The 19,296-nt window shown below is 47.6% G+C and overlaps 1 protein-coding gene across 7 annotated transcripts in view; it reads left to right on the top strand.

Moving 5' to 3' along the window:
* PICALM (phosphatidylinositol binding clathrin assembly protein) overlaps positions 1–18,609 on the top strand; it is a 179,472-nt gene extending 160,863 nt beyond the window's left edge. For all 7 annotated transcript variants that reach the window (XM_040340082.1, XM_040340079.1, XM_040340080.1 and 4 more), the window contains one exon: positions 17,662–18,609. In XM_040340082.1, the coding sequence (XP_040196016.1) occupies positions 17,662–17,676 (15 nt within the window). In that variant the 3' untranslated portion in view covers positions 17,677–18,609. The remainder of the gene's footprint in view (positions 1–17,661) is intronic.
* Positions 18,610–19,296: the final 687 nt, after the last annotated feature.

Genomic DNA, 19,296 nt, shown 5'->3' with positions numbered 1-19,296 from the left:
TAAAGGCTGATCTTATGTCACACACAGTGCAGAGGAGGACTTTTGGCTCGCTGACGGCGAGATCCGGAATCTTTCGAGGGCTGCTCCAGTGGCTTCCTCGCTGCACACTGAGCACGGGGGGTTTATTGGTCGGCACGGCTGCCATTCAGAGAATCTTTTTTTTTTTTTAAATAAATAAAATATGTTCTCTAATCAAGGTGGAAATTGTGACATCACTGCCCCTCCTCTCTGTCTCATAGTTTTAATTATGATGAATAAATGACAGCGGTGAGTGATTTTCTGCTCTGTAGACTACTTTGCAGTTCATGGACACTTGAAGAACCTAAGGCCCCTTTCACACGGGGCGGGTCAGTAATGATCCGCCTCCGTAAGCCCAGCGTGGATCGCTCCGTTGATCCTCGCTGAGCCGTCGGATGACAGGGCGGTCCCTGCACACTGTGCAGGGACCGGCCCTGTCTTTTCTCCGCTCTCCCCTATGGGGAGATCGAATTAACACGGACCGTATGTCCGTGTTCATCCAATCCGCAGACGGAAGAAAAAATAGGGTTTTCTTCCGTCTGCAAAATCGGATCTTTGCGGAGGCGGACGATTACGGGTGTCAGTGGATGTTCATCCGCTGACACCCGCAATCACATAGGGACCAATGTATGTCCCTTTTTCATCCGCAACGGATGGATAAAAAAGCGGACATACGGTCCGCTAGTGTGAAAGGGGCATAAGAATATCTACACCTAAGGCAGATTTTCAATGGGTGGCTGCATTTGTTTCTTGCGAACAGCATTTTCTCCCATCACCTTCCAGGATGGCACACCTGAGAGATGAGGGCTCCTCCCCACAGGAAACACAATCAATTGACGGCTTGTTATAAGTCCCCACCCTTCCCCTTGTTCCCCAGTATTGATTGTGTTTCTCCCGAACACATCGACATTATAGACCATGATTGTTAGAAAGTTGACAGTCAATCTTTATCTTTTTTTTTTTTTTTTTAAAACAAGGTTGGTCTTTATTGGAAAAAATATGACATCTCACAAGTAAGGATGAGCTCCGGCGTGTTCACATAGAACACATGCAGAGCCCGCCAGGAAGTCGGCACCCGCGCTGCGCTAATGACAGCCAGGCAGACATTTCCCGATCTCTACAGCCGAGCATCGGACAATGTCTGCCTGGCTGTAATTAGCGCAGCGCGGGTGCCGAGTTCCTGGCGGGCTCTGCATGTGTTCTATGCGAACACGCCGGAGCTCATTCTTACTCACAAGGCATGCATTAAGACATTCAAACACAAATCAGGGGAATTGGATACATAAGCATCAGGAAGTCAATCTTTATCTTAAAAAATTCACAGGCTCTCAGATTTTATCTTTAAGAGCCCATGCCACCTAGATCCTGCAGAGAAGGCAGGGGCATAGGTGGAGCAGACCTGCAGGTCAGTTACATGATCCAGCTAAGATACCTTCATCACACACTAGGGAGTGGAGGTAAAAAAATTCAAGTCAAAATCTGACATTTAGCAGAAAGGCCTTGCAGGCAGGGGTCCCACCCTAAAGTAAGCCTGTGGTTTCTTTATTATCCTCTCAGGTGTGCCGTCCTGGAAGGTGATAGGAGAAAACCTACGTCAGACTTACCGGTAACGGTATTTCTACGAACCTTCCAGGACGGCAGGCCTACTTCCCGCCCTATGTGGAGGGAAAGATAAGCTAAACGCTAGGTGGTAAGTACCTATGTGGAACGATGTCCCTTGTGAACCAGTTCGGGATTACTTTATTACATACTGGAGATCAAGGGGAAGGGTGGCGATTTATAACAAGCTGTCAATTGATTGTGTTTCCTGTGGGGAGGAGCCCTCATCTCTCAGGTGTGCCGTCCTGGAAGGTTCGTAGAAATACGGTTACCGGCAAGTCTAACGTAGGTTTTCTGCAGCACTAATCCCAGCTCCAGCTATCTCACCACTCCCCCCCCCCCCTTTAAGACCCCTTTCACACTGAAGCGTTTTTACAGCGTTTTAGTGATAAAAATTGCGCTATTAAAACACTCTCCATGCATCTCAATGGACCCTTTCACACTGAGTCCTGCAAGCAGCATCTTTGGAGCAGCTTTTGGGCTTAAAAAAAAATGCTCCAAAAACGCCCCTCTCCATTGAAATGAATTGAAAGCGCTGTAAAACCGCCTTGCCCTTTCACACTGAGGCACTGCAAAAACGCCCTAAAACTTTAGGGTCTTAGCGGTGCACATTGGGATTGCAGATGAGGCTTCGCTCGAAAAACACCCCAGTGTGAAAGGGGCCTAAGACTGTTGATTGGCTACCATGCATAGCTGCACAAGAGTTTGCACTCTCCAGTTTTAGCAAATCAACCCCATATTGTCAATCTGTGAATTGCGAGGAAGAGCAGACCTTTTGCATTTTTAGTTAAAAAAGGAAACTAGGTAAGATTGTGGATAGATCAGACATTGAGAAACAGAGCAAGACATGTAATGGCAAGCTGCCCGATTTTTTTTTTTTCATGACTGCGACATTATGGCGGACACTTCGGACAATTTTGACACATTTTTGGGACCATTGTCATTTTCACAGCAAAAAATGCATTTAAAATGGATTGTTTACTGTGAAAATTACAATTGCAGTTTGGGAGTTGACCACAAGGGGGCGCTTAAGGGGGTTATGACCTCATCTGTGTTTCTAACTGTAGGGGGGTGTGGCTGTAGGTGTGACGTCATTGATTGTGTTTCCCTATATCGGGGAACACACGATCAATGACGGTGCCACAGTGAAGAACGGGGAAGCCGTGTTTACACACAGCTCTCCCCGTTCTTCAGCTCCGGGGACCGATCGTGGGACTCCAGCAGCGATCGGGTCCGCTGGTCCTGCGTTCACGGAGCTTCGGACCGGGTCGCGGGAGCGCTCCGCGGGCGCACGCCCGCAACCCACGGCTGGGCTTTTAAAGAGGACGTAGACATTCTGCCGACGTATATGTGCAGGAGGCGGTTAAGTGGTTAAAGGAACCTATTTAGAAAATAAAAAATGAACCTTTACAACCCCTTTGACGGATCCCCATTCATCAAACCTGTACAGGTGATGGTTGAGAAAAAACTACTAGGAGCAGGTAACCTGGAGTTGATCTCTCTATTGTGGATTGAAGGCAGGCTCTGATTGCCGGTCTAGCAGCAGATTTGGGAAGGAAGGTGGGCTTGTCGGGTAGAGTTCTTTTTATGGAGAGTTGCTGAAGCATAGGTGGGTGATATGGATGGTAATATCTACAGGTACAGGTGGAATTATAGGGCATGGTGGGGCTACTTGATTAGCCAAGCTTTAGGGAATGCTGATAAAGTACATGAAGCTTTTGCTTAACATCCCTCTCATCATGAGTTAATTATGAGTCGTGAGCCAATTGATATCATTCTGTGGTGATGAAACGGAGCCTTTCTATGGCCATCAGCTGTATGAGCTCCTTTTTGTAGTTCATTTAAATGAGCCAGCCGGGGAAGTGATCACACTTGCTCTTCTGTGTGTTTTTTACATCCATCGTTCTTCCGCTTCAGACATTGATTTTGGCTCACAGACCGTTCATCTGTTCAGATGGGGAGAAATGTAAATGAATGCCGGTGTCTTCCATGAGCTGTTCTTTCTAGCAAGAGCAACGTCTCCCCGTCACTCCCTTGTGGGGGATGCAGCTATTACGTGACCAGCATTTCGCTCATTCCCTATGAACTAGCAATGCTACTTCTGGGATGAGATACCTTATAACATAAATCTGTCTGTTGGTAAACAACACTAAAGTGCGCATTGCAAAGACCCGACACTTTGGGAATGTCATAACCAAATGTGCAATAATAAGCTAACTGCTACTCTCCAACAGCTATTGTGCTCTCCCTACCGGGAGAACGCACAGTGAATATTACTAGCGGCTAAAGCCATTGACAATAATCTCATGAAAAATCTGACATGCTGGTTCTACCCAAGCCATTCAATAGATCCACTTAGGTACAATTCCAACAGATTAGAACGGTCTATGGCCATCTTCAGGGTTAAGAGGGTTAAAGCCTTTTCATTGCAGTGGGTTCTGGTACCATTCACTTTTAGTGGCACCCCAATGCACATATGTCATCGATTCAACAACCCCCCCCCCCCCCACTCACAATCTCCAATGCAGAGTTTGCTAATTCTTTCAATATAACAAGTGGAGAGACTTTATCTGCTCACTCAGATGTCAGAAGAAAATATCTGAGCAGTCTACCAAGTTTTTAACAGGAAACATTGTAACTAATGCTTCCTTCTTGGATCACAGGCATGAACTTCTGTGTGTAAAGAAAAAATCGGGGCAGTCTGCCAAGTTTGTAACATGAAACTTCCTCCTTGGATCAAACTTCTGTGTATAAATGCAGGAAGTTTAACCACTTAAAGTCCAAATATTTTTCTGACGTTTGTTCAGTTAAAATCAATATTTTTTTACTGGAAAATTACTTGGACCCCCAAACATTCTTTATTTTAGCAGAGACCCTAGGGAATAAAATGGCAATTCCTGCAATATTTTATGTCACACTGTATTTGCCCAGTGGCCTTTCAAATGCAATTTTTTGGGAAAAAATACACTTCAATGAATAAAAAAAATGTTACGATAGTTAGCCCTGTTTTTTTGATGTTACACCGCGATAATCGTGAGAGAATCGTGATCCATCTTCTAAGCAAAAATTTACACAGGAAGGAGAGATAGCGGGCCATGAGTGAGATTCCTCCATTCTCATGACAGTACATAATTCCAGGCTCCCTTTCTTAGCTTATTGATGTGTTCCAATATTGGGCTATAACAATGGGAGCTGCACATACAAGCAATCTTGAATGGCCTCTTGTAAAAGACCTTGACATATTATTTAACCACTTCCGGACCGCCCGCTGTCATACGTTGGTGCTTTGACGTTGAATACTGTTGTTATAGCTGCTATAGCTCTGGTATATTCTTAACCGGCGGGCGGTCCGCTTTCAGATAAGTGGTCTCCGTGGCGGATTTGCCACAAGATCACTTTTAACAGGAGCGGGAGAGGTGTCCACCTCCCTACTGCCGCATTGCGCATACGCAAGTCGCACGCGCATATGTAAACTATGTTCAAACCACACATGTGAGGTATCATTGCCATGGTTGGTGCGAGAGCAATAATTCTAGGCCTAGAGACCCCCCTCTGTCGCTCAAAACTGGTAACCTGTACATAATTTCAAGTCACCTATGGAGATTTGTAAGGGTCAAAGTATGTCGCCATTCCACGAATGGGCGCAATTTTCAAGAATGACATGTTGAATATCAATTTACTCGGCATAACATTATTTTTCACAGTATAAAAAAAAAAAGGGCTAACTTTTTTTTTTTTTTTTTCATGAAAAATATATTTATCCCCCCCCCCCCAAAATTGCGTTTGCAAGACCGCTGCACAAATACGGTGTGACAAAGTATTGCAACGACCGCCATTTTTATTCTCTAGGGCAGTGTTTCCCAACTCCAGTCCTCAAGGCACACCAACAGGTCATGTTTTCAGGATTTCCCTCAGATGAAACGGCTGTGGTAATTACTAAGGCAGTGAAACTGATCAAATCACCTGTGCAAAATAATGGAAAGCCTGAAAACATGACCTGTTGGTGTGCCTTGAGGACTGGAGTTGGGGAAACACTGCTCTAGGGTGTCTGGGGAAAAAAAGGTTGGGGGTTCGAAGTAATTTTCTAGTAAAAAAAAGATGATTTTAATTTTATAAACAAAAAGTTTAACGACTTAAGCACCAGGTTTATTTTTTCAAAGGATTCCAGGTACTGATATGTTATACTTGGTTAGCTTAGTAAAGCTTGGGTCAGTACTACGATGTATATAGCAAACCTGGCTGATGCCCCTGGAAGTTTGGGAAAACAAAAAATTCGACACTACTACTCCAGCGATCTCCACTTGTTTTCTGGGTCCCGTGCTGTGCCACCTCTTGGAATGCTGTGCACTTTCTGAATAAAGTGAAGTCGCCACCCCGCTCGCCTCTCCACCTACACCCATGTGATCTCCCCTGACAGGACAGAGATCTTCCTTGTTTACCATGGCAGATCCCCGTTCTGTCTCTGCGGGGGAATGATCACGGGTGAACGATGGACATCGAGACCACTGATTGGCTCCCCCTCTGGGCCAATGGGTGGGTGCTAACCTTGTGCACGAACCGACGTGCACCTACGGCAATTCGCGCAGCCGAGCCAATCTGCCGCAGTATAACACAGGTGGCTGGTCGATGAGCGGTTAAAAAAAGATCAAGTGCCAGTTCACATTGCTGTCATTTTAAACTTTACAAAATCTATCTTTAACAAACATATCATCAAAAAACATATTGGGGTTTTCTAAAGGCAAATGGATTGCGCACTTTGCAAAGTGCTGTTGCCCCCTGTAAGTACAGTTGCTCCAGGGCTTAGTAAATGAGCAGAGGCTCTGCTGACTTCTATCATCTAATCATGTGCAAGTAGTAATGCTGTTTTTTTTTTTTTTCCTTGCACATGATTGGGTATTCTTTGCGAAGTGAACTGTCACCTATTATAGCTGCAACAGGGGACCAACTCCATATTGATGGTTATGGATCTCCAACAAGCTCCTATAGATGTGATGGTCAGGTGTCCAGCCGTATAGTGAATGTATATATGTAGGATTACCGTAACTGTTTTGATGATCAAATTCTCAGTTAAATAATGTGTATATTTAAAGTTCATGAGAAAAATGAATCCAATTGAAGTGATGTAGCTGGAAGATGATGAGTTTATGTGCTTTTCTTCTGCTTTGCTGTCTGTCTGTCCTCAGTCTGTCTGTCCTCAGTCTGTCTGTCTGTCTCCATTTCTCTGGTGTCGTGACATTTTCCACTTCCATGTTCTGTCATTCTCAGACTTGTTTCTCTCTCTCTCTGCCTCTCCTTTCACCTAGTTGTCTGCAGCATCCAGCCCATCCAGTCAGAGTCCTCACAGAGCGCCTGGGAAGGACCCCTATCCACAGCTCTCATTACAGGATTTCTTGTAGGACCATTTAGGTATAGTCAGCTACGGCTCCATGAGTCCAAGAGAACATGGTACCTTTGTGTTTAAAAATCGCTAACCTCCATTCTGAGCGTCCATACTTTGGTCAAAACCCAACCTTGAAATTAGACTATGTGGGCCGTTATGGACAGACTTTGCTCTGTTTCCTTTATCTTTTTTACACCGTGGCTTCTCTAATGCATACGTTGTAGAAGGTTGGATTGCTGGGTTTGTGTGTTTTTTTTTTTGTATTTATTTTTTTGCTTTGTCTGAATATGCTTTCATTGGTTTATTAAAATTATCATTTTGTTTGATTTTAGTTCGATTTGCCTCCAGACATGTAATAAAAAATAATTTGTATGGAAGCCAACTGCCAACCTCTATATGAGTCAATAGGCTCTATGCTTGGATATTAATGGCCTCTGTTCTTGCCCCCACCACCGCTGCCTCATGTTCTGACCCCGCCACCCCTGCCTCATGTTCTGACCCCGCCACCGCTGCCTCATGTTCTGACCCCGCCACCGCTGCCTCATGTTCTGACCCCGCCACCCACCGCTGCCTCATGTTCTGACCCCGCCACCCACCGCTGCCTCATGTTCTGACCCCGCCACCCACCGCTGCCTCATGTTCTGACCCCGCCCCCCACCGCTGCCTCATGTTCTGACCCCGCCACCCACCGCTGCCTCATGTTCTGACCCCGCCACCCACCGCTGCCTCATGTTCTGACCCCGCCACCCACCGCTGCCTCATGTTCTGACCCCGCCACCCACCGCTGCCTCATGTTCTGACCCCGCCACCCACCGCTGCCTCATGTTCTGACCCCGCCACCCACCGCTGCCTCATGTTCTGACCCCGCCACCCACCGCTGCCTCATGTTCTGACCCCGCCACCCACCGCTGCCTCATGTTCTGACCCCGCCACCCACCGCTGCCTCATGTTCTGACCCCGCCACCCACCGCTGCCTCATGTTCTGACCCCGCCACCCACCGCTGCCTCATGTTCTGACCCCGCCACCCACCGCTGCCTCATGTTCTGACCCCGCCACCCACCGCTGCCTCATGTTCTGACCCCGCCACCCACCGCTGCCTCATGTTCTGACCCCGCCACCCACCGCTGCCTCATGTTCTGACCCCGCCACCCACCGCTGCCTCATGTTCTGACCCCGCCACCCACCGCTGCCTCATGTTCTGACCCCGCCACCCACCGCTGCCTCATGTTCTGACCCCGCCACCCACCGCTGCCTCATGTTCTGACCCCGCCACCCACCGCTGCCTCATGTTCTGCCCCCCCCCCCCACCGCTGCCTCATGTTCTGACCCCGCCACCCACCGCTGCCTCATGTTCTGACCCCCCCCCCCCCTACCGCTGCCTCATGTTCTGACCCCCCCCCCCCCTACCGCTGCCTCATGTTCTGACCCCGCCACCCACCGCTGCCTCATGTTCTGACCCCGCCACCCACCGCTGCCTCATGTTCTGACCCCGCCACCCACCGCTGCCTCATGTTCTGACCCCGCCACCCACCGCTGCCTCATGTTCTGACCCCGCCACCCACCGCTGCCTCATGTTCTGACCCCGCCACCCACCGCTGCCTCATGTTCTGACCCCGCCACCCACCGCTGCCTCATGTTCTGACCCCCCCCCCCCCCCCTGCCTCATGTTCTGCCCCCCCCCCCCCCCGCTGCCTCATGTTCTGACCCCCCCCCCTACCGCTGCCTCATGTTCTGACCCCCCCCCCCCCCTACCGCTGCCTCATGTTCTGACCCCCCCCCCCTACCGCTGCCTCATGTTCTGACCCCCCCCCCCCCTACCGCTGCCTCATGTTCTGACCCCCCCCCCTACCGCTGCCTCATGTTCTGACCCCCCCCCCCACCGCTGCCTCATGTTCTGACCCCCCCCCCCTACCGCTGCCTCATGTTCTGACCCCCCCCCCTACCGCTGCCTCATGTTCTGACCCCCCCCCCCCTACCGCTGCCTCATGTTCTGACCCCCCCTACCGCTGCCTCATGTTCTGACCCCCCCCCCCTACCGCTGCCTCATGTTCTGACCCCCCCCCTACCGCTGCCTCATGGTTCTGACCCCCCCCCCCTCCCGCTGCCTCATGTTCTGACCCCCCCCCCCTACCGCTGCCTCATGTTCTGACCCCCCCCCCTACCGCTGCCTCATGTTCTGACCCCCCCCCCCCCCGCTGCCTCATGTTCTGACCCCCCCCCCCCTACCGCTGCCTCATGTTCTGACCCCCCCCCCCCCTACCGCTGCCTCATGTTCTGACCCCCCCCCCTACCGCTGCCTCATGGTTCTGACCCCCCCCCCCCTACCGCTGCCTCATGTTCTGACCCCCCCCCCCCTACCGCTGCCTCATGTTCTGACCCCCCCCCCTACCGCTGCCTCATGTTCTGACCCCCCCCCCTCCCGCTGCCTCATGTTCTGACCCCCCCCCCCCCCCTACCGCTGCCTCATGTTCTGACCCCCCCCCCCCCTACCGCTGCCTCATGTTCTGACCCCCCCTACCGCTGCCTCATGTTCTGACCCCCCCCCTACCGCTGCCTCATGTTCTGACCCCCCCCCCCTACCGCTGCCTCATGTTCTGACCCCCCCCCTACCGCTGCCTCATGTTCTCCCCCCCCCCCCCACCGCTGCCTGTATTTGGTTTCATCCATCTTCGCATAAACTCTGACCAGCTTTCCTGTCCCGAAAAACATCCCCACAACATGATGATGCCACCACCGTGTTTCACTGTGGGGATGGTTTGTTCAGGGTGATGTGCAGTGTTAGTTTTCCTACACGCATAGCGTTTTGGCTAAAAAGTTACGTTTTGGTCTCATCTGACCAGAGCACCTTCTTCCACATGTTTGCTGTGTCCCCCACATGACTTCAGGCAAACGGGATGACTTATGGCCGCCTTCTTGCCACTCCTCCATAAAGGTCAGATTTGTGGAGAGCACGACTAATAGTTGTCCTGTGGACAGATTCTCCCACCTGAGCTGTGGATCTCTGCAGCTCCTCCAGAGTTCCCATGGGCCTCTTGGCTGCTTCTCTGATGAATGCTCTCCTTGCCCGGCCTGTCAGTTTAGGTGGACGGCCATGTCTTGGTAGGTTTTCAGTTGTGCCATACTCTTTCTATTTTCGGATGATGGATTTGAACAGAGCTCCGTGAGATGTTCAAAGCTTGGGATATTTTTTTTATAACCTAACCCTGATTTATACTTCACAACTTTATCCCTGACCTGTCTGGTGTGTTCATTGGCCTTCATGATGATGTTTGTCCACTAAGGTTCCCTAACAAACCTCGGAGGGCTTCACAGACCAACTGTATATATACTGAGATTAAATTACTCACAGGTGAACTCTATTTACTAATTAGGTGACTTCTGAAGGCAATTGGTTCCACTAGATCTTAGTTGGTATCAGAGTAAAGGGGACTGAATACAAATGCACGCCAAACTTTTCACATATTTAAAAAAAAAAATGAAAACCATTTATCATTTTCCTTCCACTTCACAGTTATGTACCACTTTGTGTTGGTCTATCACATAAAATCCCAATAAATTACATTTACGTTTTTGTTTGTAACATGACAACATGTGGAGAATTTCAAGGGTATGAATACTTTTTCAAGGCACTGTATATGCAACCCCTTCCCCTTACTATTTATAGGTAAGCTTTTCACACAGGCATGCATAAGACTTTGAGTTTACAAAGCACATAGGATAAAGTGAATCTTGTGAATGGCCTGCTTTAAAATGTATGTCGGGGTACATGTTTTATCCCTATTAACCACTTCCATACAGGGCATTTTCACCCCCTTCCTGCCCAGACCAATTTTTTGTTTTCAGCGCTGTCGCACTTTGAATGACAATTGCGCGGTCGTGCGCCGTGGCTTCCAAACAAAATTGACACCCTTTTCTTCCCACAAATAGAGCTTTCTTTCAGTGATATTTGATCACCTCTGCGTTTTTTTATTTTTTGCGCTATAAACAAAACAGCAACAATTTTGAAAAAACACAATATCTTTTACTTTTTGATTTAATACATTTTTTTTTTTTTTTTACTTTTTTTCCCTCAGTTTAGACATACGTATTCTTCTACATATTTTTGGTTTGCGCAAAAGTTCTAGCGTCTACAAAATAGGGAATAGAACTATGGCATTTTTATTTATTTAAATTTTTTTACTAGCAATGGCGGCGAGCTGCGATTTTTATTGTGACAGTGACATTGCGGCGGACATATCGGACTCTTTTGACACATTTTTGGGACCATTCACATTTATACAGCGATTAGTGCTATAAAACTGCACTGATTACTGTGTAAATGTGACTGGCAGGGAAGGGGTTAACACTGGGGGGCGCTAAAGGGGTTAAATATGTTCCCTAAAGTGTGTTCTAACTGTAGGGGGGAGGGGGACTCACAAGGGGACGAGACCGATGTGTGTTCCTCTGTACTGGGAACACACATCAGTCTCCTCACCGTTGACAGGACAGTGGATCTGTTTACACACACAGATCCATTGTTCTGCCATGATTGTGTGTGCCCGGCGGACATCGCGGCCGCCGGGCACACGCACCGGGTCCCGAGCAATGCAGCGACGGCGCGTGCGCCCCCCCTAGCGGCCGGGAATGCAAGGACGTCATATGAAACATATAAAATATAGATGCGCTAATATTAACTTAAAAGGTGATAAAACGTACAAAGAAAACTAATCAGGGAGAACACTCCATAAACTGTGAATTACTAATATGTCCTTAATAAGTGCACAAAGTCCTCAGGTAGGAACCCATGAGTAAGTCGCGTGCCTGTGACGTTACGCGTAGGGAGGAGCCTGCGATTGAATCCAAGTGCATCGGATCGAGCTGAGGAAACAGCATACTGAGTGGCGTTTTCATGCTTTACTGAAAGCGGGGATTCATGAGTGCATATGTCAATGCTCTGATTACATTTTTGATCTGTCATCGAATATTGCGCAATGAGGTTTATTCTCTTTTCTTTCATGCAATCCCTGTCTGTGAGTGCCTGTATCATCTGATCACAGCGGTGGAGGGCTGGATTAGCATTCAGATTGAAGAGAGTGATTTTTTCCCTGCATGGAATCCTGCTAATCACTGTGCACTTATTAAGGACATATTAGTAATTCACAGTTTATGGAGTGTTCTCCCTGATTAGTTTTCTTTGTACGTTTTATCACCTTTTAAGTTAATATTAGCGCATCTATATTTTATATGTTTCACTGTTTGGATTTGGTATCACTCAAGATAGCAGCTATATTATTTGGTTTTTTATTTAGGTGCACATGGAATTGATTATTTAATTAGCGCTGTAGTATATTTTTCACAAGGACGTCCTATGACATCCAGTCTGAAAGAGGAAAGGTTCCCGCTGACGTAATTTTACAATGACTCGGTAGGGAAGTGGTAAAAGACCGTGCAGGTACAGAAAGTACATTCAGTTCCCCAATCCTGTTGAGAAGATAGCACTGCATTTTTGTGGCTTGAGTGGTGTCAGCCCTGCCCAGTGGCCTTTGGCTAAAATGCTCAACCCCTTCCACTCTTTCACCACTACAGTATAAAGGCAAATTGTTCTTTAATACTGAGAGCTGGAAGGGATAATTACGCTTTTTGTGATAACAGAAAATGAGCAGGAGACACAGGACAGCTCTGAATTTTAGTTATGACCAACTGGTATTTTTTTGCACTATTTAATTATAGTTAATGTTTTCAATGGTATATTTAAAAGACAAAAAGGGCATAGACAGTGTTGGCATTTACAATATACTTTAAAGGGGTTGTAAAGGTGGTTGTTTAAAAAAATAAAATGAAATAACAAACATGCCATTCTTACCTCCACTGTGCAGCTTGTTTTGCACAGAGTGGCCCCGATCCTGGTCTTCTGGGGTCCCTCGGCAGCTGCCTCGGCACCACCCCACCCCGCAAGAGCCAACCCCCTTCATGGGAACCGCTCTCCCAAGGGGGTTAGCTTGCAGCCACGCTCCCGTAATACAGCCGGCAGCCATTGCCGCTGACTATCACTCGGCCCTGGTGCGCAACGTTATTGATTAGATTGACAGCAGTGGGAGCCAGTGGCTGCGCTGCTATCAATCTCCAATGAAGAGCCAAGAACAGCCGAGAAAACTGGGGCCAGTAGCCACCGCGTTCACGGCGCGGGACTTTCGAGGGCTCAGGTAAGTAAACAGGGGGCTGGGGGGCTTGTAAGCATCGGATTTTTTTCACCTTAAGACAAATCTGCAACTAGGATAACCATCTCTGAAGGGGGCAAAAACCCCAGTGATCTCTGGGCTAGTGCAAAGAAAGAAAGTGGGCCACACATGACTTTGGTGCCCCAAGTCCATCAAAACCTTGACACTCACCCGATAAAAAAAAACACACAAATTTGGATTTTAACTTGCCTTCATCTCCTTCCTGATCAATAGCTAGTTGGCTAGTAGTGTTCTTGCCCAGACAATACATATAGAAGTCCCTCCCCCCCAAGAAACTTGGTGGATCTTCACCCTCCAGATCTCGATCCCTTCTCTCCACTCCTCCTGTTCTCTTTTGGAATAGTATTGATTTTATTTTGAAAAAAAAAATGTTTTGCCACATCCCACTTTTACGTCATTTGCCTAGGCCAGGGGTTCCCAATCTTTTGAAGAGCGAGGGCCACTTAAGCGACTTAGTAACCAGTGGCGGACCACAATGAGCAGGTGACATGTCCACTCTGCTTATGCAAATCGGACACAGACACAGCCCACTCTACTCTATGGGCCCTCTCATATGATCAAATGGAAGGGGACGGATCCACTTCTGTTTTTTTAGCAGATCGGATTGGAAAGAGGCAGGTGTAAACGGACACAAGTCTGTTTACACCTGCCACTCCTTAGAGGTGAATGGAGGGTCAGACAGACCATGTTAAAGGGTCTGTCTACTTTTACACTGATGGTCTGCCGTCTACCCACACAGTGGATGTAGCGCAGTACACTGGCTTTCCTGCAGGTTAGCTGTACTTTGCCAAAGAACTCTATTATATCCTGTAGGTGTGGTGCACTTTCTGAAAGTTCACCAAACCCGCAGGTAAAACCAGGTAAGCCGCAGGTACTCTGCGCTAAACCTGCGGATCAGTTTGAAAGAAGCCCAGTAACCACTGCAGAACAGATTTGTACACTGTGATTTTAGTAATAAACTTGTTGTTCTATGAATTAGTGCATTTGGTATCACTCCATCTATGACCGTAGCCGGTGCTATGCAGTAAGCTTATGCGGCTCTGCTCCACAGCTGCTTGCTTCCTCTACTGCTGGCTTCATTCACAACACTGATGCTCTGGCATGGCGGGTAGACAAACTGCAATCTGGGCTTGCCAACCCGCATCCCTGAGCAGGAGGTTGTGGGCCACATCAGAGAGCTCCGCGGGCCACTGGTTGGGCAGCCCTGGCCCAGGCGAACAACATGCACTCTCCACCCTTTGCCTCCTGGGATACACATGTCACATATCCCAGGAGGCGTAACCTTTCATTGAGGAAATGAGGAGGGAGCGGGCCTCATTGTGAGGCGTGCACGCTGAACCCGAAACAGCCTGCGGCCTATCAATGACGACATAGGGAAACCCGGTAGCTCTACCAGAAGAGACGAGGCTCTCACCTGGACAGTGCTGGGGTGGGGAAGGGGTTAAGTGTGTTTTAGGGAGTGATTCTAACTGTGTGGGGGTGTGGCTACCTGTGACTTGACACTGATCACTGCTCCCGATGAAACGGAGCAGTAGATCACTGTCCTGTCACTAGGCAGAACAGGGGAATGCCTTGTTTACACAGGCATACCCCCGTATGGCAGCTCCGGGACACCGGCGGACATAGAGTCCGCGGGTCCCTCGGGCACAGTCGGCTTGCAGCAAATTCAAAGGGACATGCAGGTAGCGCAGCCATGCCATTCTGTCAGCGTAAATGTTTGCGCGGTTGTCGGCAAGCGGTTAAAGACCACAAAATGGTGATTACCCGGTGGTACTGTATGATGTTTAGTAAGGCTTTACTTGACTGTGTGGGGAGAGATATGTCACCGTTTCTAATGTGGTGTAAAATGTACTGATTCCTTGTAAGTTAATGTCTGCAGTCCTTGCATGTTCTAGAGCAAAATAAATCCGTATGTCTCATTTCTTGTGCTCAATAAGAAACCTTTTTGTTTGAGGAAAAAGTCAGAGCTGCAGACTTCCCATCTTCCTATTTTCACCCATCTTGCTTCCGGGTTCGTGGACTTTTACTCTGTGACCGGCTGGAGCCGCAATGACGTCACCCCTGCACATGCTCGCAGGAGCCACTGTTTACGGCACAGGGCTCTGAAGGAACAGTACTGGTGGCCGTTCAGAGCACATGTGCCAGTGATGTCACTGGCTTCATGTACAGTAAATATCTCCTAAACCGTACCTGTTTAGTAGGTATTTACACCACCTATAGGTAAGCCTTATTATAGGTTTACCTATAGGTAAAGTTACGGCGGCGTATCAGTAGATACGCCGTCGTAACTCTGAATCTACGCCGTCGTAAATGTAAGCGTATTCTGGAAACCAGATACGCTTAAATTAGGCTAAGATACGAGCGGAGTAAGTCTCCTACGCCGTTGTATCTTAGGGTGCATATTTACGCTGGCCGCTAGGTGGCGCTTCCATTGTTTTCCGTGTCAAATATGCAAATGAGCAAGATACGCCGATTCACGAACGTACATGCGCCCGTCGCAATTAGTTACGCGGTTTACGCAAGAAATACGCCGGCGTAAAGATAAAGCTGCTCCCTAGGTGGCGCAGCCCATGCAAGGTATGGACGTCGGAACAAGCCTATCTTTTTACGTCGTTTGCGTAAGTCGTACGCGAATGGGGCTGGACGTAATTTACGCTCACGTCGAAACTGCGTACTTTGGAGCAATGCACACTGGGATATGTCCACGGACGGCGCATGCGCCGTTAGTTAAAAACGTCAATCACGTCGGGTCACTAGTCATTAACATAAAACACGCCCCCCTGTTCATCATTTGAATTAGGCGCGCTTACGCCGGCCCATTTACGCTACGCCGCCGTAACTTAGGTGGCAAGTGCTTTGTGAATACAGCACTTGCCTCTCTGACTTACGGCGGCGTAGCGTATATGCGATACACTACGCCGCCTCAAAATTAAGCCAGTCTATCTGAATCTGGCTAATAGTGTATATTGGCAGGTAGGTCAGGATAGTAGCAGGTTCCCCAGGAACAGAATGTGAGTGCTTGTGTGAGTCTCTTATCCAGTTAGGGTTTTCTTTATTTTGTTCTTTAACCACTTACCCCCCGGACCATATTGCTGGTCAAAGACCAGAGCACTTTTTGCGATTCGGGACTGCGTCGCTTTAACTGACAATTGCGTGGTCGTGCTGTGGCTCCTAAACAAAATTGGCGTCCTTTTTTTCCCACAAATAGAGCTTTCTTTTGGTGGTATTTGATCACCTCTGCGGTTTTTATCTTTTGCGCTATAAACAAAAATAGAGCGACAATTTTGAAAAAAATGAATATTTTTTACTTTTTGCTGTAATAAATATCCCCCAAAAATATATAAAAAAAACATTTTTTTTCCTCAGTTTAGGCCGAGACGTATTCTTCTACGTATTTTTCATTAAAAAAAAATCGCAATAAGCGTTTATTGATTGGTTTGCGCAAAAGTTATAGCGTTTACAGAATAGGGTGTATTTTTATGTCATTTTTATTAATATTTTTTTTTACTAGTAATGGCGGCGATCAGCGATTTTTTCGGTACTGCAACATTATGGCGGACACTTCGGACACTTTTGACACATTTTTGGGACCAGTGGCATTTTTATAGCGATCAGTGCTAAAAAATGCATTGGATTACTATAAAAATGCCACTGGCAGTGAAGGGGTTAACACTAGGGGGCGGGGAAGGGGTTAAGTATGCCTGGGTGTGTTCTTACTGTGGGGGGGGGGGGGAGTGGCCTCACTAGGGGAAACACTGATCTTCTGTTCATACATTGTATGAACAGAAGATCAGCATTTCCCCTGCTGACAGGACCGAGAGCTGTGTGTTTACACACACAGCTCCCGGTCCCCGCTCTGTAACGAGCGATCGCGTGTGCCCGGCGGCGATCGCCGGGCACGGGAGTCGGGGGCGAGCGGGGGGCGCGCATGCGCCCCTAGTGGCCGCTCTAAGAGCTGACGTTATACTACATGCTCTTGCCCAGGAGAGCCGACCTGCCGCCGTAGAATGATGGCGGCTGGTCGGCAAGTAGTTAACTGTTTTTGTTTGTTTTTTTGTTTACTTTTTTTTTTTTACTTTATTTCACCTTTTTGCATCTCGGTGCTACTGATCTCCAGATCTCCTGTGCCATGTGTCTGTACAACTGCTTGTAGCCCCCATCATGGTACTCTACGATTGGCTGATAACAAAGGCGCACAATTGGGAGACCATTTTCACCCCATTCCTGGAAATGCCTGAACAAATATATTTACACCACCCTCTTGATTGAGGGTGACTATTGCAACAAAAGTAATTTTATTTGCTCTTATCACAATGGGCTCTATATGTTCAATTTTTTTTGGTTGGCGTTCTGATTCAAATTTTGAAAATGACATGAACATTTTAAACTTGTCAGACATGTCTTCTGTTGTCCAGTGATTGACCTTCTCTGTGTTTGTGTTCCAGATGCAGTTCATGTAATCGGCTGGATGGGAGCTCCCTTTTAGAAGAGGCTACATAACAAATCCCTACTTCCAGTCAAAATTCAAAGCTGCTGATGAGCTCTACACTTCCACACAAAACGGTACCAAGACGAGCTGTTGGGGCCGCCAGCAATACGGAAGCTCTCCCTAAGAAGCCAAGGGTGGGGGTGGGGGGGTGATGACACAGCAGTCCCCCCCTCCTCATCCAGTAGCGTGCTGCGGACAGTAGATTGCAGAGAGAGGCCTGTATTTGGCTCTGCTGTGTGAAGTGAGGGGGTACGCACATTTATTTCCAGTGGGCAGTACAGGGGGGGGGGGGAGACCACCAAACACTTCTCATCAACCACGCCATCACGTCCTCTCCTCCAGATTTTACTCACCTAGGCCGTAATTGAGGGTAACACTTTCTTCCCCATCTCCCACCTCCACACTTTGAAATATATAAATATATATATATATTCAGTTTGCAGTAGACATTCCTTATGTATTATTTGTATTTATTTATGATTATCAGTTTAACAATTAATGTATCAAACACCTTTTATGAAACATGTATGGATGTATACAGTTTTTATTTTTTTTTTCTTTCATTTATTTTTTTTAATTCTGAAAATGATTCCATACCAAGCACTAAATATTTTAAGTCTGTATACTGCTAACAGGGAGGGGTCGGGTTTATTTCCATAGTCCCACATCTTACGGAGAGTTTTTTTTTTTTTAAGATGGATATTTAAGAGATGAATTGTACGCTGCTTTATTTCCGATAGATATGTGCCTAGGAATCTGCAAGGGGGGGTGGGGGTGTCTGATTAGGACGATCACTACATTTTAAATCGTGTCTTCGGGAATCAATCTTATTGCTTTGTGCTTGGCAGAATATTATTTTACATTGACATGTTAATGCCTTTTTTTTTTTTTTTTTAAGAAAATACAAAAAAAAAAAAAAGAAGCAAGAAAACAAATGAATGTGAGGAATTGCTTTCACTGTGTGATTTTCCTTTTAAACAAGGGGTGAGGAGTCTTAAAAGTCAACCGGTCAAGTTGTCACTAACCCTTAGGGGTACACAGCGCCTTCAGGAGAGTTGCGCTCATGCTGGCTGTGTATTGAATGCGTTGGCGACGTCCGGAAGCAGGGCGAGGGATACGCAAAGCCGTGGCTTCTAAAGCAGCATGGATTGGTCTTCAGTGGGTGCTGTGTACTTCAGAAGACTGGTTCTCTTTCAATTGTCGGCACACCTGATGTTTCAGGTTGAAGCTGGCAAGATCAATATCCAACTGGCTTAAAGGAGACCCGTGTTGAGGGAAAAATTGGAGGCTTCCATTGCTGGGCTCCTTAAATGCTGGTTGCTTCTCTGTAAAGCTGAATCTTTGATTTCGGCACATTCTGAGTCACCTAACTGGAAAAATCTTGCAGCCAATGAAGTTGGAAATTCCAGATCTGCATCCTTGTTCCAGGTCAGTGACTCAAAACGGCTAAAGACATTAGATCGGCATGGCAGCCAGGCACCTAGCATTGGCAGCATGCATGCAGGTTTCCTTTTAATTTCAGGGTTTTTAGGCAACGAGATCTTCACCAGAGTTCCCAGCTCCGCCTACCCATTGCATCCATCGGATGCAT

This window comes from Rana temporaria, chromosome 2 (assembly GCF_905171775.1).
Source record: "Rana temporaria chromosome 2, aRanTem1.1, whole genome shotgun sequence".
Classification (NCBI taxonomy): Eukaryota; Metazoa; Chordata; class Amphibia; order Anura; family Ranidae; genus Rana; species Rana temporaria.
The sequence above is the reverse complement of the archived record's forward strand: the minus strand, read 5'-3'. Positions and strand labels throughout refer to the sequence as shown.